Below are 23437 nucleotides of genomic sequence, written 5' to 3'. Positions count from 1 at the left end.
CTGCACCGATCCTGCCTGGTGCTGTGTGTGACGCGGGGTTTGGGCGGCGGTGGGAGCTGAAATAGGGCACGGCTCGGTGAGCAGGCGGGTGTTTGCAGCCTCGTGAGCAGGGGAAGGGGCGCGAGACTCGTTCAGCTCCATCTCCACCAGACGCGGGCCTGGGCTTCAGAGGCCGACCGCTTCTCCCAGGTGGGAGAGAAAACTATCAGCCTACATCCAGGGCTGCCCGGCCTGCTTTGCCTCGTTCTCAGGGCACCTTTCCTCCCTCGTAGCCTGCGTCACATCACCTGGCACGTTTCTTAAGGCTGCCTTGCTCTGGCTGATGTGCCTGCCGTGCATCCCCTCTTGTGAGGGCGATGGGGAGCGGGGGAAGCCACCATCACCGTCTCTGTGTCCACGGCGTGCCTTGCTCGCTGGCTTGAGGGAAGGCGAGGGGAATTGCGGGCACCCCGAGCAGTGAACTGCTGCTCCCTGCAGCCCCCTGTGCCTGCTGGTGGGGGTGTAAATGGCGCTTAGCACTCCTCGCTCTCCCGGAGCTCCGAAGGAGTGGATCGGCTGTCGTCCCCCAGCCCGGTGTTTGTGGAGAGCTGTGAGGCTTGTCCCGCCACCGGGAAACGGCTGGAAGTGAGAGGTTCCTGGGGCAGTGAGAGATGAACCGGCGAGGTTGGTAAGTGCCTAGCACGAGGCTGCTGTGGGAAGATGGAGGGGAACTGCTGTGAGAGGAGGCAGCGAGGTTTGGGGGTGCTGGGGGTGCGCGAGGGGAGGCGATGCCAGCTTGCGGCGAACCCGCTCTCGCTGGGGACGGAGGCGGCGATCGCCAGCTGGTCTGTAACTCGCTTCTAGCCCCGTCCCTGGCAAGCGTGGCTGCCTCAGCTGCCCACATCAGGCAGACTGGTCCTGGGCACGGAGCACGTGTCCTTGTCACCCTGCACGCGGTGCCGCTGGCCTGCCTCCTATGGCCGCACAACCGCCTGCTGCTCCGTTTAATTCTTCTGCTTTTATTTATGGCACTGAAAGCCATGCATAATACCGGTGTCAGCGGTTTGTTATTTCTCTCATTACCTGATAATTCATGGCTGGGCTCTGAGGCCTTCCCCCAGCGCAGGAGACGGCTCCGCGCGAGCCACGCACCCAGCGCCAGCAGCGGGCTGTAAATCTGGCTGCTCGCCGCCCTGCCAGCCAGGTTTTTGCCCTGCTCCTTTTCAACCGATGATCACCCTTCCCAGGCTGATGTGATTTCCCCGATGCCAGAATTAGTCTTCTGCTGGTTTTATGTGCCGTGCTAGGAATAATGGTCTAGCAATAACCGCTGCTGGCTCGCGTTCCCAGCAGCAGGGTAAATAAGGGCATTAGCCCAACCGCCTCGGCCCATTTTGTCCGTGGCACGTAGCTTTTTGTGATAAGCTTTGCGCAACACCGTTAGGCTTTTCCCTGACACGAGTGAAGGGTAGACGAGCAGACTTCGTGCCGAGAAGTGATGAATTTTAATAGCAGCCTTTCGGTGCTGTTTTAGACCCTTCCAGCCTGGCTCTTCCGCCCTGGGATTAGCTGCAGACAGCCTGTTCCTCCTGCCTGGGCGATGGCTGGCTAGTTCTGGCGCTGCCGTGCCTGGCAGATCGCAGGGACGGGACAGCTCTGTGCAGCTGCTGCTCCCCTGCGCCTGCCTGTGTGCACGGGTGAGGTCTCGGAAATGTTAGTCCGGTGATAAGCGTGTAGAAATATTGCCGGGGTTGACTCTGCAGCCAGGCTTAGTCTTCTTTTCCTTTAGAGGTCAAAGCCCAGACTTCTCAGGTGGTATTTAGCCAAGGTGCAGAGCTCAGCATCCATGAGACCCCGGAGGAAGAGGGCAGTGGTTCCCAGCGATGTTCGCGTTACACATCTGAGGGACCCCGAGCAATTATTTCTAGCAGGGGTGGGAGCGTGAGTCCCCCAGGAGGGAGTCGGGAGGGAGAAGCCTGCCAAAGAGCCCTGAGCCTATTCCCTTATGTGCTGACGAGTGCTGACAGCGAGCGCTGATTAATTCCTGCGCACCTTGCCTGTGTTGTCCCCCGTCCCCCAGAGACAAGGAGATGCTCTTACGGAGCAGGGGGAGAGCTGGTGCCAAGGCTGCCGGTGCTGCTGGCAGGGCTGTGGGCAGCGCGGGGCTGGGCTTCACCTGACACCTTCTCTCTCTCCAGCCTTCATCCTCATGATTATTCTGGCCCTCATCCGCATCAGCAGAGGCCAAGCTGAAGGTCACCCGTCCATGGCCCAGCTGTCGGGCATCCGCAACCTCTTCGGGGTGTGCGTCTACTCCTTCATGTGCCAGCACTCCCTGCCATCCCTCATCACGCCCATCTCCAAGAAGAGGCACGTCAACAAGCTCGTGCTGCTCGATTACGTCCTGATCCTGGCTTTCTACAGCCTCCTGTCCTTCACCGCCATTTACTGCTTCCGCAACGACACCCTCATGGACATGTACACGCTCAACTTCACCAACTGCGAGATCATCAACGTCGCCTTCATCCGCTACTTCCTGGGCCTCTTCCCCGTCTTCACCATCAGCACCAACTTCCCCATCATCGCCGTCACCCTGCGCAACAACTGGAAGACCCTTTTCCACAGGGAAGGGGGCACCTACCCCTGGGTGGTGGATAGGATCGTCTTCCCTGCCATCACGCTCGTCCCCCCCGTGCTGGTGGCTTTCTGCACCCACGACCTGGAGTCCTTGGTGGGGATCACGGGAGCCTACGCTGGGAACGGGATCCAGTACCTCATCCCGGCCTTCCTCGCCTACTGCAGCCGGAAGGACACGCAGCTGGTCTTCGGCAGCGGGACGGTGAACAAGCACCTGTCCCCTTTCCGGCACACCTTCTGGATAGTGTTCGTGCTCATCTGGGGCTTTTCTTGCTTCGTCTTTGTGACGGCGAACATTGTGCTGAGCGAGTCCAAGCTCTGACGGGGGTGGTGGCACTCTTCCTCTTGGCTTCCAGAGACTGCAACCCCGCTGGGACTGGAGGGGAAGAGGTGGCGTGGAGGGAAGGCTCCGGGCCGTCAGCGTGGTGGTGCAGGTCCCAGCTAGACACGGACTTTCCTCACCACGTGTGGATGGAGCGGGCTCAGCCTCGCCACCCTGGTTCTCAGGGTCACCCCACAAAGCCGTGGGGCTGAGCACTGGGCAGTGCCCAGCCCTCGCTGCCTTCGGCTCCGTTTGAGCATCGCCGTGCCCCGACGGGGACGCTCCCCTGGTGCTGCAGGTTTCAGCACGGGGCAGAGAGGCAGCCTTGGCTGCTCACTGCGGTGATCGGCTCCACTTCATGCTCCCAAAGGCAGGGACCCGCTGCGCACAGGACCAGCGGGAGCCTGGGGGAGAGGAGTCCCTTCTGCCTGCTGACCCCACAGCCCCACACCCCTGGGAGCTGAGGGGAGAGGAAGGAAATCAGGGTGGGCACGGCCCTAGCTCGAAGGACCTTGTGCTCTGTTACACTTCCTTTTTCCGGAGCCCTTAACCTGTTTGTGCTCTGGGGAAGGAACACCACAACGTGCCCAGGATCTGGGATCTCTCAGAGCTGGATTTCTCCAGGCTGGGAGTTTACGCTCACACTTCCCAACCTCTTCTTTGCTGTGGCAGCCCGAGCCCTGCGGAGGCGTGCCTGCAAGGCCGTAGCTTTGCAGCCTTGCTGCCCGGTGGCTTCAGCTGGCAAAGCTTTTTCCCGTTTCACACCAGGCTGGTGCAACAGGCCGGACCCCGACGGCGGTGGTCAGGGTTGGTGCGGGCTGGGCAGGTGCTAATTACCGTGTCCTGCCGCGCGTTACACCTGCGAGGGCTCTGGCTGTGCACACTGACACGTTTCCAGCCTCCTGTGCTGGGTAATTAGCCTTGAAACAAGGTGGGTGTTAACTCAAGGGAGCGGGCAGGGAAAGGCAGGGCCGTGGCCCAGCTGTGCCTGCCTCCCTGCGGGGGCTGAGCTGCCAGGCCGTCCAGGGCAGTGAAAATGTCCTAAATCAGTCCCAAATCCCATCTCTCCTCTGCACAGGGGTGGGGGGGGCTTTTGGCTGGTCCTGCTCAGCTTATGGGGGTTTGCTGAGCTCCCGGGCACCTCTGTGTGTGTGTTGGGCTGCCCGTTTCCTTAGCCAGGCAGTGCTGGAGGTGATCGGTGCTGCTTTGAGGCACTCTGAGGCTTCTGTCGGTCACCGCAGCACCACGCGGCCACAACCAGCACCGCTTCCGGGGGCCTGAGGCTCCCAGGCAGAGATCCTAGGGGATTTTGTAACAAAAGGAAGAACTTCAAAAGTTTTCACCTGGAATATTTTAAATCCTTTTTTCTCCTCTGCCCTTCTTAAAGCAGGTTCAAAGCCAGGTGCATGTCACTTACATCCTATCCTCTTGCCCTCTGCACTTGCTGCAGCATTAAGTGTCACCGCTAGCTAGAAGCAAGCTTTGAACTGCAGCTCTTTTTAATCAAGCTCTGTTTTCAAGTAGGACTTTCTCCTTTCCATCTGACCTGAAGTGCTCCTGGGGGACTGTGCAAGTACCTGGAGCTGTACAAAAACACTCCATGGTTTTTGCAGCAGAGCCCTCCGCCTCTCGAGCCCGAGCACTGTGCCTGTGTCCTTGCCAAGCTGCTTGGAGAGGATGCAGGGGGCCTGCTTCTCTCTGCTCCAGCTCCATCCAAACCAGCCCTTGGCAGCCCTTGCTGGCGAATTTAAACATCCCCAGGTGCTGCGGGGAGGCTGATGGGGCATCCTCGGTGCTGGCTGAACACGTAGCTGCACAACACGTAGCTGCACAACACGTAGCTGCACAACACATAGCTGCACAGGTGGCTGCTGCCTCGGTGGGGAGGAGCGGCAATAACTGGGGGGGGGGGAGAGCGAAGCCAGGGGTCAGCTGGGCTGGGGGCAGCCTGCGAGGTGCGGGGCGGGCGGCTGCCGCTGCCCCCTTCCCCTGCTCGCTCCCCAGCTCTGGCAGAGCCTTGGCTGCTGGAGCAGGACCCATTGCAGGTGCCCCGAGGGCTGGGGCACGCTGAGCCCCTCCATCCAGCCCCCCCCGGTGCAGCTGCACTGGGCACAGCCGGCGGGAGGGATGTGCTGCCCATGAGCCCAGCCTTTGGAAAGCCTCCGCACCAGGTGTGGGTTTATGGAGGGGGCCGAGGCTTTTCCTATCCCCCCTCAGCCTCCTGTGCGAGGTGCTCGGCTCAGCCTCATCCCTTCGAGTGCTGATTTGAGGTCCTTGCTGCCCGATTTCAGTGCCAGCCAGAGCAGGGGTGTATCTGTTACTGCTGTTACTTTGCCTCCCCTCATCCTCCTGTCCCCTCTTAGGGCTGCCCTGGGCCTCCCCTCCCCTCCTGCCCGTTTGCAGCAGCCTCCAAGTGCTGCTGGAGGCGGCAGGGGGTGAGCTGAGACCTCCCGGCCCTGCACACCCTCTCCTGGCCTCTTCGCAGGAGCTGCTCATCTCATTTCATGGTCTCACGTGTCAAGACGTGCCTTCTCTTCCCTGGCCTAGGTGTCCAGCTCTGCTCCGTGCCGTGCTGACCGCTGAGGGGCCTTGGGTGTGAGCCGAGAGCCGCCTGGAGCCGGGTGCTGGATGCGCTGGGGGCCGCCTGCCTCCCGCTCCCAGCCCAGCCTTTTCCGTGGTGCCGTACCCGGAGGAGCTCTGGGCCCCGGGGAGCGCGAGAGGTTCCTGAAATAAATAACCCAGAATATTCCCAGACGCCAGCTGTCCTCGCACAGCAGCAAACCCAATCTGTCCGAGGAATTGGGGTGATTAACGGAGAGAAACTCCGCCGCGGGGAGAAGGTTTTTCACCCGAACCGTGCCATGGCAATGCCTTAAAAACGAGCGGGGGAAGCGGGCAGGGGGCGGCTCGGCAGAGGAGGGGCTGGGTACGGGGTGCGAGCTCCCTCCTCTCACCGAGCCGCAGCAAACCTGGTTTTATTTGCCTGTTCCTGACACCGAGGGTTCATCGTTACAGGTTCTCACGCGACGCTTGTCCTGCCTGTAATCGGTTTTCCAAAATAAGAAAAAAAAAAAAAGGGATTAAACCCAATAAAGCGCACACGGTACGGCACGGCCGGCTCTGCCTCGCCTCTCTTTCCTCCCCCTGCCCCTCCTCACCGGGCAGCGACTCCCGGGGGGGCTCCTGTGACGGATGGGGCCGCGAGCCAAGGAGAAATGGCAAGCGGAGAGACTAATAGAGACCTCACCTCTGCTTCTCCATTAGCCTCCCGCCGCTCGGGCTGGTGGCTGCAAACTCAATTAAAACATCTGCACTTTCCCCTTCTCAATTACATCTCCGTACACTTAAAGCCAAACAAATTGAATCGCTCCGCTGCCTCGGGCTGCAAAGGCAGTTTCTGCCAACAAATTTATTATCGCCATAAAGCGCGGCTTGATTTATGTTAAAATATTAAGGCGCAGCTTTATGATGGAAATAAACACTTTCTCCTCTGGGTCTCTCGGAGGACCTCACAGGCAGCGGAGGATTTTGGGGCTTGGGCTGTAAATCTGGAGGCAAAGTGGCAGCGGGGATGGATTCGGGCTTTTGTGGCGCTTCAAGGAGCGACAGCCACGGAAGGGGAAATGAAAACCTCCAGCCTGAGAAGGGGTTTTGAGGCAGGGCTTAGACCTCGCCGAGGCACAGCACCTCCCCTTGGGGTGGCACAGGCGCCGTAACCGCGCGCTCCCCGTTTTGGGACCGACACCTTCCCGGCCCCTTCTCTTTTTCTGGTTGCACATTCCCAATTTTAGGGAAAACCTTTCCTAACCAAATAGCGGGGGGGGGGACACACCTTGGGGCAGCTCCCGTGGGACACGGTGATGCCGGGGCTGGCAGAGGCAAGGGGGGAGCAGGGTGGGTGCCGGGGGGCGCGGTGCCGGCAGCCCCGCCAGCAGCGCTTTCCTCGCCCAGGGCGCACGCAAACGGCAGCCGGGGGGCGGCGCGTGTGCCAGAGGCGGCCGAATTAAAAAGTGATGGATTAGCCCATTTCTCCAGGAAGAAATTCCATCGCTCAGAGGCTGCTCAGCGTTAAATACCCAACTTCTGCTTCGGACAGCCCGGAGCCCTCACCGACCGACCTCGGGGCTGCTCCTCTCCCATCAGCCCCCCAAATTACCCCCAAAAAGCAGCTTTTCCCATCCCAATTAGCATCTAAATTAGATATGCAAATGTCACCACCATGGAGGGGGGGAAACCTGGGTGCTGGGGACACACGGAGGAGCCCCTGGCCCTGGCTGCCCGACCCCGGGACCGGCCGTGAGCGGCGCTTGGGGCCGTGCCCCCCCCCGTGGGCACCCACGCCCGGGCCACCTCCCCTGGCAGCACCCCGGGGTGCCCCCATCCCTCGCTGCCCTCAGCCTCCCGCAGCAAAGCCCTTCAATAAAACATGAGGCAGATCCATTTGGCGTCTGCTGAGTCACCGGGGACATAACTAATTAATATAAAACATGGGTGGGGGATTTTTTCCCCCCCTTTTCCGCTCAGTTTTGTTCCTACAACCCCCAAACCCTGCTCAGGCTTGGCCTTGGACCCCGCTCAGCCCAGCTGAAGTTGCCATGCTCTGTGCTGGCTTTTTTTTTTGGGCCAGAAAGCCGCAATTTGGGGGAAAACTCCCCAGGGCGCTTAGAGCCTGATGGGGACCAGCCTGGCTGCCCCACGCAAAGTGGTGCCATGGGCAGGGGTGGCACGGGAAGCTCCCCCCTCCCCACGTCCATTCATTTATCACCTTTAGTTTTCCATCGCCACCTCCCTCCCTCCCCAGGCGGCCTTCGGAGGGGCTGCCAAAGCAATTAGGAGACAATTGTGGGGATAAATAAGTAACGGGAATTAAAGCGTCAGCTCCCGTGCGATGGCAGCCAGGCTGCAGGGGGGGTGGGGGAGGTGGGACACTGGCTGGGTTTCACCCCAGCCAGATGGACGGATGGATGGACGGCCAGATGGACGGCCAGGCAGGCCTCCCACGGCTTCTGTCCCCGGGCAAGGAGTGTTCAGACCTTTCCTGACCTCGGCGGGGCTTTGCAGCCGTCCCTTTGGTGCCCTTGCCCCCCAGCCAGCCGACCGGCTGCTTTGGGCTGGGGCAAGAGGAGGAGGCGCGAGCCCTGGGGGGACCGAGGGGTGGTGGCCCTGTGGGACACCTTGGACACGCTGTGCTGGTAATGAGGGCTGAAACCAGCAGGTTGGAACTGAATTAAGGACATTTCCCCCCAAATCTTGCTCTGTTGGTGCTCTCCCAGCCTGCACCCGGGTGCGGCGGTGCCAGCCGGGCACGGGGACACGAGGGGTGCTGGGGCTCAGGACCTCGAGCATTGCTGCGGCCGAGGGGACAAAGCCAAGGGCAGCACGGGGCTCACTGCCAGCAATGGAAAAAGGGTCCACAGCCTGTTTAAAATGCCTCTTTAATGACCTAGACGTGGCGCTTTGAGTCCCTTGAATGAGCCAAAACATGACGGAAACGCGGCAGCGATGAGTTCGACGTCCCCAGCCAGCCCTGCCTGCGGGGCGAACCCAGTCCGGCCCCGAGGAGGCTCCCCCAGCCCCCAGAGGGCACGGCCCCGGGTTGGAGCATCCCGCTGCCGGCGGTGGAGGACCCCGGGATGCTCGAGCACGTCCCCAGGAGGAGCACCGTGCCGCAGCCCGGCCGGGAGCCGCTGGTTCACCCGTGGGGAAGCCAGGCAAAGGGCACTTTGCTTTTCTCCCCCTGGAGAGGAGGGGAGCGAGCACGGCCCGCTCAGCCCCCGTGTCCCCCCTCACACCTCGGACTCCAGGCTGGAGACCCGCCGCCAGGACCCGCCGGCGCAGGGGCTCGTCACCCCGCGAGCCGCCAGCCTCTCCGGCCCCACCGCCCGCAGAAAGCCCGGCTCCCCGCGCCTCCCCCAGCCCCTGCAGGCTCCGTCCCAGCGCCCCGAGCCCTGGCCGCCCCCCAGCACCCCAGGGTGCTCGCGGGGTGGCGGGGACCCACGGGAGAGGTGCCCTAAATAGAGGGGCAGGTGAGCGTAGGAGTCCACGTAGGCGTAGGGCGCGCACGCGGTGCCACGGGGCTTTTGCCGGCACGCTTCCCGGTACGACGGCAGCCGTGCCACGGGCGAGCACAGCGCCCGGCCTGGCCCTGCCAGCCGCCCGGCGGCCTCGGGGCAGTGGGGGCCGCAGCTGTGGGCGGCCTCGGCTTCGGGGAAGAGGTCGGGGATGTCGGTGCGGGCGGCGGGCGGGTGGGCGCTGCAGCGTCGCAGCGCCGTGGCTCGGTGCTTCTCGCCCCGCTCCCAGGACGCCCTGGCCGCGCTCGCCCGACGGCTCAGATGCTCCCGCTCCGCTCTGCAAGTCCTGGCGGCTTTTGGGAAGGAGCTGCGGGCACAGGCGGGAGGTAGGGAAGGGTTTCCCACCTCCCTCCTCGTCTCCGAGGTGGGGAGCAGCCGGGGCATCGTCCCTGAGCCCTGGTGTCCCCCGTCCCCGTAGAGCAGGGGGGTGTTGGGCAGCCGGTCCCCCCGCTTGTGCTCCCTGTAGATGTCCGGCAGCGGGAGCTCCCTGGGCAACGTTGGGGTGCCGATGGGGGCACCGATGTGGTTCCCCATCACCATGTGCTCCCCACAATCCTCCTCCGGCACCGTCTTCGCCAGGAGGTGGGGCAAGCTGCCCACCACGCAGCCCCGGGGGGCTTTGTCCCCGGCACAGCCCCCCTGAAACTTCAGGGGGTGCAGGACGCGGGGGACACGCTCGCTCGCTCCCCTCCGCTTCTCCTCCCCGGGCGGCCGCGGGTCCACGGGAATGGGCAGGGGGAGCCCCGGGGGGACCCCTTTGGGAGCGTGGGCTCTGCCCAGCCTCTCGGCAGGGGCCGGGCCGGAGGAGAGGCCCCGGTGGGTGCCGGTGCTGTTCTGCACCACGAGCTGGGGCGTCCTGAGCGAGAAGGTGGTCTGGAGGTGCTCGCTGCGGTTGCTCCAGTCCTCGATGGTGCGCGCGGCGTGCTCCAGCGAGCCGCCCACGCTGGCCGTCGACACCATGTCCTTGGCGGCCTGCAGCATCTTCAGCACGTTGGCTTGGGCCGAGCTCGCCGTCACATCGGGCGTGGGCGCCCGCCCGGGGCTGGGCAGGGTCTGCACCCCGCTGAAGCAGCTGTAAATGCCCTGCGGAGACAGCGGGGACCGCGCGCCGTCAGCGGCTCTCCAAGCCATGCAAGGGCTGCACACACCCCCAGCGCGAGAAGTCGTTTGGGTGGGTTGGGAAGAGCCGGGAGCTGGCCTCAGGGGGGTCGACTGAGTGAAGGCACAGCCGAGATCTCTGCGTGAGCCCCCTGCCCCACCTCAGGGTGGCTCCTGACCCCCACCGCTCACCCAGCACCACCCCCAGGCACCGAAAAGCCAGCAGAGACCAAAGCCTCTCCCCAATATCCCCTCCCCGATGTCCCCTCCCCGCTGTCCCCAGCACCCCCAGGGCAGGGGGCACGCACCCTGCTGATGGCCAGGAGGAAGTCGAGCTTGTGGGACTGGGGGACGTTGTGCCGCAGCTTCCAGTAGACGAGGTGCTCCCAGGCGAAGACCAGCAGGCTGAGCCCCATGGCCACCAGCAGCATGTAGAAGACCCCGGCCATGTTGTCGATGTCCAGCTTGCTGCTCATCACCTCGTTCTTCTCGTTCTGGCAGATCCCCGACAGCCACACCGTCTCCAGCTTCTGGGTCTCCCCTAGGGCCGGGCACAGCCACGGGGGGGTGAAAACCCACCGCGGGTACCCAGCACAGCCCCCGGAGGATAAAATCCCCCGAAAGCCCCCGGAGATGCTCTTGGCTCACTGCTGCCCTCAGCCTGAGCATCCCATCCACCTCCAGGACACCTCCCGTCTCATTTGTCCCATGTGCCAGCCGTGCCCTGTCCCCTCCCCACATCCCAGCCCCTCTGATTTTGCATATTGGCCCTGCTTGGGCTTTTCCAGCCTGCAAGACGAGCAGAGACCCCCGAGGGAATAACCCTCCCCACCACCCAACTGGCGAACCGCAGCCGGCTTTAAAGCCACCTCGAAAGGTGCAAGCCGGCTCCCCCAGCCCTTCGGGACCACCCTGCAACCCCCCCACAGAGCACAGGACCCCCAGGGAGCTGCCCCGGGCACGCACCATCTCCCAGGAACTGCAGCAGGGCCAGGTCGATGGCCCGCTTCCAGCGCGAGTCCTTCTGCAGGGCGATGCCGTAGCCCGTGGTGGCGAACACCTTCCCCGAGCCGATGGTCACCAGCTTGCAGCCCTCGTCCTTGCCCGCCATGTAGTTGAGCACCGCCGCATCGTAGATGAAGGCGTCCAGCTTCCTGCCCGCCGCCAGGAGGGACGGGTGAGGGGTTGGGGGGGGTCCCATTTTGGGGGTGCAGACCCCTTTGGGGGAGCTGTGCCCCTTTTGGGTGGCTGCGACCCCGTGGGACACTTTTTGGGGGATCTCAACCCCAGCTCGGGGAGCCATGACCCCAGCTGGGGGTGAGGAGCCTGATCTGGGGGGGGACACGTCCTATGTGGGGGGGCTGTAGGAAGCTCTATGCCCTCTTCACGGGGCTGTACCCTTTTTTTTGGGGGGTATATCCCATCTGGGACAGCTTTATGGAGCCATACCCCGTCTTGGAGAGCTCACCTTGGGGGGGCTGACCCCCTTTCAGAAACCATGCCCCACGTGGGAGGCATCGCACCCCACGCCGGGGAGCCATACGGAGCTGTACTGCGCCCGGGGGACCCCCACCCCAGCCGGGGGGGGTCCGTACCCCATTTTGAGGCTGGTGAGGGCGTCCTCCACGGAGCGCTGGTTGTACTTCACCATGTGGGTGTGCATGTCGGGGTAGTTGCTGCGGATGTTCCTCTCCGTGCTGCCGTTGGGGACGGTGCCGAAGCGGAAGGGGGGGTACTGCTCCTGCGGCTTCTGGAACTGCAGCGTGGAGCCCAGCAGCTCCGTCACACGGGGACCATGTCCCCCCCGGGCCCCCCCATGTCCCCACCAGGTCCCCACATGTCCTCATATCCTCCCCACGTCCCCACCAGGTCCCCAGAGCCACCCATCCATCCTCCCACCCACGCGCAACCAGGCAGGCACAAAGCTGCGCCCCCCCCCCCCCAGGGGAAGGTCTCCCCCCCCCCACAACCTTAATTTTGGGGGGGGGGGGGACCTGGGGAAGAAGGGGGCACCCCCACCTTCCTGTCGCTCAGCCCCGACACGGTGTCGATGTACTGCTCCTGGATCATGAAGGCGGCCAGGTTGGCCGTGTAGCTGGCGAGGAAGATGACGGCGAAGAAGGCCCAGACGAGCACCATGATCTTGCTGGTGGTGCCCTTGGGGTTCTCGATGGGCACCGAGTTGTTGAAGACCAGGGCCCACAGCAGCCACACCGACTTGCCGATGGTGAAGGAGGGACCGCCCGGCCCTGGGGGGGACGGGGGACGGAGGGGACAGGCGTCAGCACGGCCGGGGATGTGCCCCCCCCCCCCAGCACCCGCCTCCCCCCACTCACTTTTGCCGCTGGTGAGGTTCTGGTTGTAGCCGACAGGGCTGAAGTACTCGAACACGAAGACGGTGACGGCCACCACGGTGAGGCACATCACGAACATCATCACCCACACGGCCGGGCTGTAGGGCTCTGCAAAGGGCAGCAGCGTCCCCATCGGTCCCAGGACGTGTCCCCATGTCCCCGTGGGGACACCCCGGAGCCCTCCCCAGCAGACCGGGCTCGTCCTCCCGAATATCACCGGGCAGATCCTCGGTGAGCCGAGAGGGACGTGGGGACGCTGCGAGGGGGACGTGGCCGTGCTGCGGATACCGCCAGGGTCTCATCAGCGGGGGGATGCTCGGGGGATGCTGCTCATCAAGGGGCCATCGCTGGGGGGTTTCCCATGGGATTACGGGTTATCTCCCCCCTGCACCGGCCCTGGCCTCAACAGGGATGAGGGGGACGCGTGCTCAGGGCCACCCCTGTCCTCCGGCGTGTCCCCAGCAGGAGCCCGGCCCCGCTCCGGCCAGGCTGGGCTCTTGTCGCTGTGCCCCCAGGGAAAGCCTCAAGGAACCCCTTGGCTTCCAGCCTGAATTTCGTGGTGACCTTGGCCGGTCTCCTCGCCTCCCTGGGCTGCAGTTCTGCTCGTTTAAAACTCGTGGCATGTTTCAGCACCGGTGGTTCCCTGCACTGGGGTTTTCCCAGCTTAGGCTCAGCTCTGGGGAGGACAGCAAAGGGCTCGGGTCCCGGAGCAGGGCTCGGTGCCTACAAACCCCTGGCTCCTCCGACCCCACACCGCCATCCAATCCCTGCCTCAACCCCCATACTAACGGGATTACTTGGGCACAGCCTTCCCCTGTGGCTCACAAACAGGATTTTTTTTTTCTGAAGTTCTTAAAACCCAGCAACATTTCCAACCCACCCCTGCGGAGGGCTGGGGTGAGCCCGCCCGCGCTCACCGAGGAAGGCGGAGGGCGAGACGGTGCCGTTGCTCCTGGCCACCATCACACTGATGCCGGTCTCCACGAAGGGCACGGAGAAGTCGACGATCTCGGAGCGCTCCTCGTTGATGGTGAGGGAGCCGATGGCCATGTCGGCGCGCCGGTAGTACACCTGGGGAGGGCAGGGAGAGCTCAGGGCGGGCCGAGGAGGAGGAAGAGGAGGAGAGCCGAAGGCACCACCGCACCCCGGCGAGCAGCTCCCCGGGCAGGGCTGGCGGGGGTCCGCGCCCCGTGCCCCCCTACCTCCCCGATCATGCCGTTCCACACCCCGCGGACGATCTTGCCGTGCTTGCCGTTGGTCACCAGGTAGAGGTCGTAGGAGAACTTCACCGCCTTGGCCAGCTTCTTCAGGATGTCGATGCAGAAGCCCTTGCAGCACAGCTTGGTGTAGGGGTCCGCCAGGCCGTCGCCACTGAAACAGCGCCGGGAGATGTGGGTCTGGGCCCCCCGGGGGGGCACAGAGACCTGAGATGCCCCCAGCCCATCCCCTGGGGCCTCCTGGGCACCGTGGGGCTGGGGAGCTCGGCTTGGTCCTCGCTGGGGGAGGGGGGAAGTGTGGGAGGGGAAGGGGAGGGGGGGAAAAAAGGGAAAGGGGAGAGGGGAAAGGAGAAAATGGAGAAGAGACAGAGGAGAGGGATAAAGGGAAAAGGGGGAAAGGAAAGGGAAAGGGGAAGGGAAACAGGGAAGGGCAAAGGGGACAGGGAAAGGGGAAAGAGGGAAATGGGGAAGGGAAAGGAGGGAAAGGAAAAAGGGAAAAGGAAGAATGGGAGAAGAGGAAGAGGAGAGGAGAAAGGGGAAAGGGGAAGGGGGCAGGAGAAGGAGGGAAAGGGAAGGGGAAAAGGGAAAGGAAAGGGGAAGGGAAAGGAAAGCAGGGAAGAGGAAGGAGGAGCAGGAGCAGGAGAAGGAGAAGGAGCAGGAAAGAGAAGAAGGAGCCACTGACGGGCTCCCCCAGCCCCCGGTGGGTAAGCACACAGCCTTTCCCAGCATCGCCACAGCCAGGCAGGCAGCGGGGCCACCTCCTGCCCTGCCTCCAGCCCTGTCCCGGCTGAAGCCAGCACCTTCCCAGCCCGTGTCCCGGGGGGCGGTGGGGACAGGGACCCCAGCCCCGCTCACCTGGCGGAGGCGTTGGTCTGCTTGCGGCAGGGCACGGTGTTGCGCACGCAGACGCCGGTGCTGGGGTCGGTGTTCTCCACGATGACGAAGGGCCGCTCCTCCAGCGTGGCCACCGTCAGGTGCCGGTTGTCCACCACGGGCTGCAGGAAGGCGCCGTAGCGGGGCCACACCGGGTACTTCATGTGGATGATGCCGTGCTCCCATTTCCCCACCTGCCCCGGGCGAGAGCACATCATCACCGGGGAGGTTACGGGGGGGATCCCCACACCTTCGGAGCTCATCCCCCACCGCAGGAGGTCTCAGCCATGGTGAGCCCGAGCCCAGCTCCCCACCACCCCGGTGCTTTGTATCGGTGTCCTCAGGCTGAGGCTTTTTTTCTTGGGGTTACATCAGCACCAGAGCTCAAAATTGGCCAAACTTCACCCACTTTTTTTTTTTAAGCTGGAAAAAAACACCTGCAGAAGGCTTGTTTTGGGTCTTAGCATTTGCACGGCCAAAAGCACCAGGCACGGCCGAGCGGGGCTGGCAGAGGACCAAGGGACCTCGGCGGGGTGGGGGCCGGGGGGCTGGGAAGTGCTGAGCACCTCGGGGCGGCTCCCGGGGGAGGAAATCCATCTGCAGGGGGAAAACGCCGCAGCCACAAAGCCACGGGCATGCGCCAGGCCTGGGGGATCTGCAGGGCCCCCATTTGGCAGGGACAACACCAAAAGAGCCCCGGTGTCAGCCGTGGGGTTTGCATGGCTCGGCCCGGTGTGCGTCTGGGGGGGGTCCCGGCCCGTGCCCGGCCCCCGGGCTCCTACCATCTCCCAGAGCCGGTGCTGGTTGAGCGAGATCACCACCATGGTGGGCCGGACCAGGTAGCCGCCCTCGTTGAAGGAGAAGTCCCGGTGCTCCCACGTCACGTTGAGGAGGTGCCTGGTGGGGACGCGGCGTGCGGTGAGCCCGAGCCCCGCAGCCCGCACGGCCCCGACCCCCCTGCCTCCATCCGGGGTCCCGGGTCCCAAAAACACCACGAGGAGATGTGGGGCCGGGAGAGGAGACCTGGTTCAGCCCCTGGGCAGTGGGGTGCTGGGACAGCCCTGCCTGCGAGGAGGCGATGAGGAGGGGCCGCTGCGGGGTGAGGAGGGGCAGAAGCACAGATGCTGACACTGCAGCCCCCAAAGGAGCCCCTGGAGAGCTTTAAACCCCTCCTGGGTCCCCGGTGAGCTGCTGAAGCTGCACAGGAGAAGCCAAGAGCTGCTCCAAGACGCTCGAGAAGAAACCAAACCGAGAGGCCCCACCACCAGCCACCAGCAGCCCCCCGCCCACCAGCTCCATCTCCCTCCCCTTCCCCTTCCCTCCTCCATCTCCCCACGTCCCCCCCACAACGCGGAGCTCCCCGGACCTCACCGGTAGAAGCTGCTGTTGGTCACGGCGGCGGCGGGCGCCCGGCAATCCCGCCCCACGTCCGGGAGGAAGCCGTGGGCTCGGAAGAAGCCGGCCGCCCCCATGGCGATGATGGCCACCCCGTCCCGCACCTTCTGCCGCAGGCTGAGCTTCCAGCTCTCCGTCACCACGCTGATGAGGCCGACGGGGAAGGAGGCGGGCGGCAGCTCCATGTTGCCCACCGTCAGGCTGGGCACGATCCAGACGTAGCCCGGCCCCACGAGGCCGGCTTGCTCGGCCATGGCGAAGAGGAACTCGGCCTCCTCCCGCGAGCAGTAGGCGATGAGCACCTGGGCGTCCAGCTGCCGCAGGAGCCGCTGCGTCCGGGAGCCGCTGCGCTCCTGGCTCATCTCGAAGGTGAGCACGTCCTGCAGCTCCCAGCCGAAGTAGCTGGCGTCCGTGAAGGCGCGGATGACGTCCAGGAAGATGTTGTAGCCCGGGTAGAGGCTGGTGATGACGGCGAAGGAGCCCCAGTCGTATTCCTCCAGCACCTTGAAGATCACCTGGATCTGCTGCTCGATGGAGACGCCCAGCTGCAGGAAGGCCGAGCCGGGCTCCTGCGGGACGAGGAGGGGTCAGGGCGTGCTTGGCACCGCGGCGCCCTTGCGGACCCCCGTGGATTCACCGCCACGGAGAGCTGGAGGAGCTGCGGGCTGGTGGGGTCCGTGGGGTGGGGACACCCAAAATGGGACCGGTTTGTCCCCACAGGGTCCGCAGAGCCGTGGCCACCACCCCGCTGCGCAGGGCGAAGCCTTCCCGGGTTGTTGGCCAAACCCCACCCAGGGGTGTCCAACAGAGGCCGGTCACTTCCCGCACCGTGCCGGGGAGCAGCTCCCACCCCGCTACCTGCCACCACCTCCCATCGCCCGCCCCCACCTCCCCGGCCATCTGGCCTCTCATTAGCAAATCTTAATTGAGCTGATTCTGTCTTAAATGATGCAGCGAATGGCATTTGCAGAAGGTCGCGAGCAGGCAGCGTCGTTTCGCCACGCAGACTGCCTCCACCTCCAGATTTTTTTTCTCTTCGAAGCCGCAGATGTGCCCGGAGGGGGCTGAGGAGTGGGGGCATCACCCCCCAAATCCCCCTCGGGGGTAGCGGCAGGAAAACACCACCCATGGCAATGGGGTGGCTCCAGCCAAGGCCACCTCACCTGCTGCCACCTACCCGCAGCTCGGGGATCTTGGCACGGGCAGACCTGCGGAGGGGACACCCACGGGGTTTACACCCCAGAGCATGAAAACATCCCCCAAACAGCTGGGGGGGCAGCCAGATGTTTGCCCCTGCCCTGCAGAACACAGCTGGGATCCCTCTGAGGGGCTGATGCCATCAGCTGGAGCCAGCACCGGGACCCCCCCCCAAGGTGCGGGGTACGGGACAAGCAGCCAGGGAGGGGATGGGAGGGGATGAACCAAATCCTGCCTGGAAAGCCAGGGAGCCCCCCCCTGGAAAAAAACCCCAGTGAAAGCCTCACCTTCGGGGTGAGGACCACCGCAGACCCCCCGCTGATGCTGATGACGGGGACCTGGGTCTGGGAGGAGACGAAGTCAAGGATCTGGGCCACCGCCTCGGTGCCGACGTTGTCCTCGAAGACGATGCCGTGGATCTTGTGGCTGGCCAGGACGCTGCAGATGTGGGTGAGGAGGGTGCTGGGGTTGGTGTCGTTGACGATGACGGTGATGGGGTGGATCTCCAGGGGCATGTCCAGGAAGCTCTGGGGGCTCAGGCGGGAGCGGATGTGCAGCGGGTAGGACGTGCCCCCGAACACCACGGCCACGTTGACCACCGGCTCCTCGGGGCCGGGCAGCAGGAGGTCGCTGAAGGCGGCCGAGCAGCCCAGCACCAGCGACAGTAGCAGAGCGGGGGCCGGCGCTCTGCCCATGTCCACCGCCGCGTCCCTGCGGGGATGGACACAGCCCCTCGCATCCAGCCCTCCGCCAGGACCCCGCTCACCCAGACCCCAGCTGCACCACCCCAAGGTGGGTGACCCCCAGAAACGAGGGGACCCTCATCCTTCGGAGGCTGGATGCGGTGCAGGGATGAGCACGGGGCTGCGTCCCCCAGCTCAGCCCCTTTGGGGGGTGCAGAGGTTCTGGTGCCCCGTGCCACATCCTCTACCCCCAGCCCCAGCCCCACAAATCCTTCCCAGCCGGTCCCTGCTTCCCACCTCCCCCCCATCCCCATCCCACCACCTCCATCCCCTTCCAGCCCCACTGCCCTCCTTCCCCTGCAGGCCACCACCGTCACGATGCCTCTTCTTGTCCCCTTGGGAGGGGACAGGAACGGCAGCCGGAGGTGGCAGGGGGAGCTGGATGCTCCTTCGTGCCTCCCTCCGCAGCTGACAGTCACCTGAAATATTTAAGGGCTGAAAGCTGCCGTCCCCCTCCGCAGCCTCCTCTGCAGCGCAGAGCACGGCTCCCCAGCCAGACAAAGGGGCTCGGGGGTGCAGCGGGGCTGGGGACGGGCAGAGAGAGCCCCTCGGATCCTGCCCCGAGCCCCCCCCAGCTCCGTGCTGCCTGGAAGGCCGCCTGCCTGCCTGGTGCCTGCAAGCACCACAATCCCCTGTCAACGGCTGCTCCACCGGCTTCGGCCGTGCTGGCACCCAGGCTAAGCGCCCAGGGTGAGAGCAGCACTTATTGAGGAGAGAAAAAAAATAAATAAATCACCTTTAGCTGCCCGCCATCAAGGCAATAACTGATTTTGGGCTCTCCAGGGCTGCTGGTGGCCCCTTTCCACCAGCCACAGCCGCATCACCAGGGCAGGAGCCCCCCTGTACCCTGCGGGTGCCCTCCTCATCCCCTGGCCCCGGGGCTGTGCGAGGCGGCCGAGCGGGCAGGGGGTGGGCTGGGAGCCGACCGAAAGGTGCCCTTGTGGGAGGCCTGAGCCGCACAGAGCCCTGCCTCGGGGCTCTGCAGAGCCTGCCAGCCCAGCGCATCCAACACGCCAGCCTGTGCCAAGGGGTGACATCCCCCGGGGATGCGCACGGCGCTGCTCCCCCGTGCTGGAGCTCACCCTGTAATTAAAACCTGCAGGGAACGCTGACTCGCCCTGTTGCCCCAAGGCCACCACCGGCCGCGGTGGCGCTGGCCATGGCCCGGTGGCGCTGCGTGCAGCGAGGTGCCAGCTGCCAGCTGGCGCTCGGAATCGTCACTCAGAATCGTCACTGGCAATTAAAAGCCGCTGCTGCTTAACGCGCCCTCGGCACAGCCCGAGGTTGGGGTTGGGTTCGGGGTACGGGCTGCCCTGGGGACCCCTCTGCGCCGTGCCGATGCTCAGCCCCTCGGCACGCAAATCCCTCGGTGCCAAAAGCACCACTGGCATTTTGGACAAAAAAACACACGCATGAAATAACCCCAAGGAGTGCACCCTGACGCCAGGACCTGGCATCGCAGCCTGGGCATGAGCTTTGGGGCAGGGGCACGGCCACCCCCAGCACCCCTTCCCATGGCACTGGGGGGTCCACCCTGCCCTCCTGGCCCCCTCCTGCCACCCTGCACCGTGGCAGCCACGACACCAAGGCGATGGCCGCGGCCCCTTGGCCGGGGAGGGCGGCCGGTGACTCATGTTGGCACCGTCCCACGCTACGGCACGGCCGGGCCAGCAGCGGGGTGGACCGCGCCGCCCGCTCCTCACCGCCATTCCCGGGTATTTTTAGTCCCGAGATAAATAATTCATCGGGAATCCGGCACCGGCTACCCGAGCGGGGAGGAAGGGGAGCAGCACGCCACCCAAAACAAACAGAGCCGCCCTCCCAGCGGCTTTGCCCGGCTCATTCTTCCTCAAGGACGTTTAAATATACCCCGGGCCCTCGCAGCGGCTGATCAGGCTCCTTCCACCAGCCCTGGCACTTCTCCCATCCCCGGCCAGCACGGGACGGCCGGGCTGCAAATCCTCCTCCTCTTCCTCACGCCTGGGCTCGGGGGGACTCCTCCAGCACCGGTTAATCCACGCAGACTCCAAAAAAAACCCTCCTGCAAAGCCAGCTCCCAGCCGGGCTCCAAATGGGGACGGATGTGGGGAAAATGGACCAAAAGCGAGCCCCTACAGCGTGGTGGTGGAGGTGGGCAGGGGCACAAAACCCTGCTGGGCCACTGCTCAGATCACCGGGGGAATAAAATCCCCATCCTTGCCAGCGTGGAGGGGCTGGGGCTCGGTGCAGCAGCGGGGTGCAGCTTCGTGCCCGGTGTGGCTTCAGAGGAGGCCGGCGGGGGCTCGAGGCCGGCCGAGCCCCTTGGGCAGCTGGTGGGGCTCGGGTCGGAGCCAGCCCCGCTCCCAAACGGTCGGGTTTGGGCTGCGAAGGGCGGGGAGGTGCCGGGGCGCAGCCAGCGTGGTGCCCCGCAGCTTTTTCGTCTAGGAGGGGTGGGAAAATGGGATCTGGGGGGGAGAAGGAGAACTGCAGGGAGGCTGCTGGAGGCAGAGGAGGAGGAGGAGGAGGAGGAGGAGGGCACGTCCTGTTTGGTGCCCCAGGGGATTTGCCAAACCCCGCTGGCTCCTCTGGGAAGAGGGGCAGGCAGCCAGCCCCGCGGTCACCGTGTGCCTGGGGCAGGACGAGGCATGGGGGCACAGCAATGCCACCCCCCAGCAGCCTCCTGGGACAAGAGGACACCAACGGGGCTGCTCGGCTGCTTTTTGGTGCTTTTGGGGTGTTTCTGGCAGCTTTCCTCTGCACAGCTTCACCTGAGAAGCCAAGCGCTCGCAGAAACCTGCTCCAGGCACTGATGGAGCCCTCGCCTTCCTCCAGCTCCCGAGATGTTATTTCGATGCAACAGGGAAAGTTTGCTCCTGGTTTAAAACCTCCTTCCTCCATCCCTCCCTCCCTTGCTCCGAGCACAGCCAGGGGAGAGCTCCTGCAAATATTTTGACCTCTCGGAGGGGAGAAATAAAACCCCGAAACGCAAAACACCTCCCAAGAAAAGGAAACCTTATCTCAAAAAAAAAGCCTCCGAGCCTGAAAACCACAGGGAAGGGACAGCGCGGGCAGGGGAGGGGATGGAAAGGACAGAAGGAAGCGGACCCTGGCGGGGATGGATGCCTGGGGCACTGCTGGGGATGGGAAACGGGTTTGGTGCTGCCCAGGCGAGGGGCAGGGACCTCAACGGAGCCCCCCGAAAGAGGAAAGGCAGCAAAACCTCCCCCAAACCTCCCCAAAACCAACTCTTGGCTGGGGGCCTGGGGATTGTGGGGGGGGGAGAAGCGGCGGCAGCCAGCGGCAAGCGCCGTCTCCTTTCAACCTTCATCCTCCAGCACCCAGCATCACCTTCCTCCTCCTCCTCCTCCTCCTCCTCCTCCTGGCCGGGCACCAGTTGCGGGCAGGGGCCCGGCGGACCCCGCACCCGCACGCACCCAAAGGCAGCCCAGGAAAGGTCGCAGATGGATTAACCCAAAATAAACCCCGGGCGCCCTCCTCCCGCTGCGTTATGCAAGGTGCCGGGGGGACGGGGCTGGGGGCACCAAGGGGGGGGTCCTTTATTTTTTTTTTTTGGGGGGGGGTCTCCCTCCCACCATCCCCTAAAAATAACCCAAGCTGATTTTTCATCCTCACCCCAGGACGTGGGGATGCTGGGGCAGAGCGAAAGGGCTGGGAAATAACCCAAGCATCCCCCCCCCCCAAATAAAATCCCACCCGACTCCCCCCCAAAAGTTCCTCCCGGTGGCAGCGGAGCCCGTCGGGGGGCTCGGCCGCCCCCAGCCCGCCCGGTACTTACGGGACCAGCGCTGCTCCTGCTGCCTACATGCCCCGCACCTCCGGGGGGGCTGCAAGTCCCGGGGCCGGGGCACGGCTCCCAGAGCCCCCCCCCCCGCCGCCGCGGGGCAGCCCCCGGGGGGCAGGATCGGTCCCCGGTGCGCCCGGCGGGGCCGGCCCGGCTGCGGGATGCGCGGGGGAAGGGGAAGGGAAAGGGATGGGGTGGGATGTAGGGCGGGGAGCCGGGGGGCTGCGGGGGGTCCAGCGGCCGCCCGTCGGTCCCGGACTCGTCCTTGGAAGAGGAGGAGGAGGAGGAGGAGGAGGAAGCTCTGCAGCTGCGGCAGGGATGGGAGCGGAGGAAGGAGGGAGCGGGAGAGGGGTGGGTGCGCACGGGAGGGGGGGCCCGAGCTCGCCCGATGCCAGCAGGTGTTTGGGGGGGGGGGGGGAGGACAGAGGGGACGGCCCCCCGCCGGCTTCATGCCGGCCGCCCCCCGGTAGCCATGCCCCGGGACGGCCGGGGGGAGCCGGCGGTGCTGGGGGCCGGAGGCTGGGATGCGGGCACGGCCGGGGCCGGGGGGGCGGAGGAGGAGGAGGAGGAGGAGGAGGAGGAAGAGGAGGAGGAGGCTTGGCAGAAGGACGAGACAGATGTCCTCCGGGCCCCTGCCCTCCCGCCTCGCTGCCACCTCGGGGCTGGCCGCAGCTCCCTCCCCGATTTGTGCCTTTGCAGCCAGCGGTGGTCCCAGGCTTGGGGTGCACAGGGGGCAAAGCCCCCCCTCGACATCCCCAGGAGGGAAAAACAACACCACGAACACCACGAACTGGCACAGCCCATGCAGAGCCCCCCTGTCCCCCCAGCCCCGTCCCCAGCCGGGCATTGTCCCCCTGCAGCCCACCCCCAGGGGCAGCCGGATGGGTGTGCAGGGGTTGGGGCTGCACTGGGGTCCCATTCCCCCCCCTCCACCAGTGCCTTCCAGCCCCTTTGCTGACTTAACTGGTGGGGACTGGTCGGCCACCCGCCCCTGGTGCCCCCCAGAGGGGCACAAAGCAGCCCCGGGGCCCCCATCGGTGGTGGGGGGGGCGCAGAGAGCAAAGCCCCTGCAGGCAGCAGCAGCCTCCAGCTGTCACCAGGAGCAGCATTACGGCAGCGGCTGATCCCCGGCACTGCCTGAGAGCAAGCCAGGCCCGGAGGGGGGAGAGGGGGGGCTCCAGAGAGGGAAGGGGGACATGGGCAGGGGCCCCGGTGTGGTCCTGTTGCCCCCAGGCTGGGCGCTGCTGCCTCACAGCCCCAAAACCACCCCGAGCCCTGCGGTGTGCTGGTGGGGAGACCGCAGCTCCCCATGGGGCCAGAGCCAAGTTCAGGCTCTGTCAGTGGGGCAGCAGCTCCAGACCCACAGCGTGCCCCAGCTTGGAGCCACCAAAACCCCACAGATCGTCCCCAAAAGCTCCTGCCCACCTCCTCCTGCACCGGCTGCATGCGGTGCCCGGGAGCTGCCCCAGGGGAAGGGGAAGGTGCCTGGCACGGGGCCACGGCCACCCCAGAGAGAGCCCTTCAGGGCAGCCACCCATGGTGGCACCACGGCCACCAGCAGCACCAGCACCCACACCAGCAGCACCAGCAGCACCAGCAGCACCAGCAGCACCAGCAGCACCAGCACCGTTTCCCTGTGCCACCAAACACTCCACCATCACCAGCCACGATCCCAGTGCCCACCCATGTCCTTCCCCACCATGGTTCAATGACCACGGCAGACGTACCCACAGCGCTGCCGGGGCATGGAAAGCCCGTTTCCAGAGAGGT

General features: G+C 64.9%; 2 protein-coding genes across 4 annotated transcripts in view; one reads left to right on the top strand and one right to left on the bottom strand.

Moving 5' to 3' along the window:
* TMEM104 (transmembrane protein 104) overlaps positions 1-3086 on the top strand; it is a 38785-nt gene extending 35699 nt beyond the window's left edge. The window contains exon 9 of one of the 2 annotated variants that reach the window (XM_035342349.1): positions 2178-3086. In XM_035342349.1, the coding sequence (XP_035198240.1) occupies positions 2178-2938 (761 nt within the window). In that variant the 3' untranslated portion in view covers positions 2939-3086. The remainder of the gene's footprint in view (positions 1-2177) is intronic. The other variant, XM_035342350.1, reaches the window with a different exon arrangement.
* A 5268-nt stretch (positions 3087-8354) lies between these two features.
* Positions 8355-22212, bottom strand: GRIN2C (glutamate ionotropic receptor NMDA type subunit 2C). 2 transcript variants are annotated; one of them, XM_035342341.1, is made up of 13 exons: positions 21662-22212; positions 17431-17854; positions 15923-16515; positions 15334-15448; positions 14534-14745; positions 13664-13832; positions 13379-13532; positions 12444-12569; positions 12127-12356; positions 11703-11863; positions 11074-11261; positions 10416-10648; positions 8355-10092 (listed from the first exon to the last, which is right to left on the bottom strand). In XM_035342341.1, exons 2-13 carry the CDS (start codon positions 17836-17838, stop codon positions 8725-8727), a joined length of 3957 nt encoding a protein of 1318 aa, XP_035198232.1. In that variant the 5' UTR covers positions 17839-17854; positions 21662-22212; the 3' UTR covers positions 8355-8724. The 2 variants fall into 2 exon arrangements, with proteins under 2 accessions (XP_035198232.1, XP_035198233.1); XM_035342342.1 differs by having other exon boundaries at positions 8725-10092; positions 13664-13829.
* Between the last annotated feature and the right edge of the window lie 1225 nt (positions 22213-23437).

Source organism: Oxyura jamaicensis, chromosome 18 (genome assembly GCF_011077185.1).
Source record: "Oxyura jamaicensis isolate SHBP4307 breed ruddy duck chromosome 18, BPBGC_Ojam_1.0, whole genome shotgun sequence".
In the NCBI taxonomy this organism is placed as follows: Eukaryota; Metazoa; Chordata; class Aves; order Anseriformes; family Anatidae; genus Oxyura; species Oxyura jamaicensis.
Note: the sequence above shows the minus strand (reverse complement) of the source record. Positions and strands in the feature narration are given on the sequence as shown.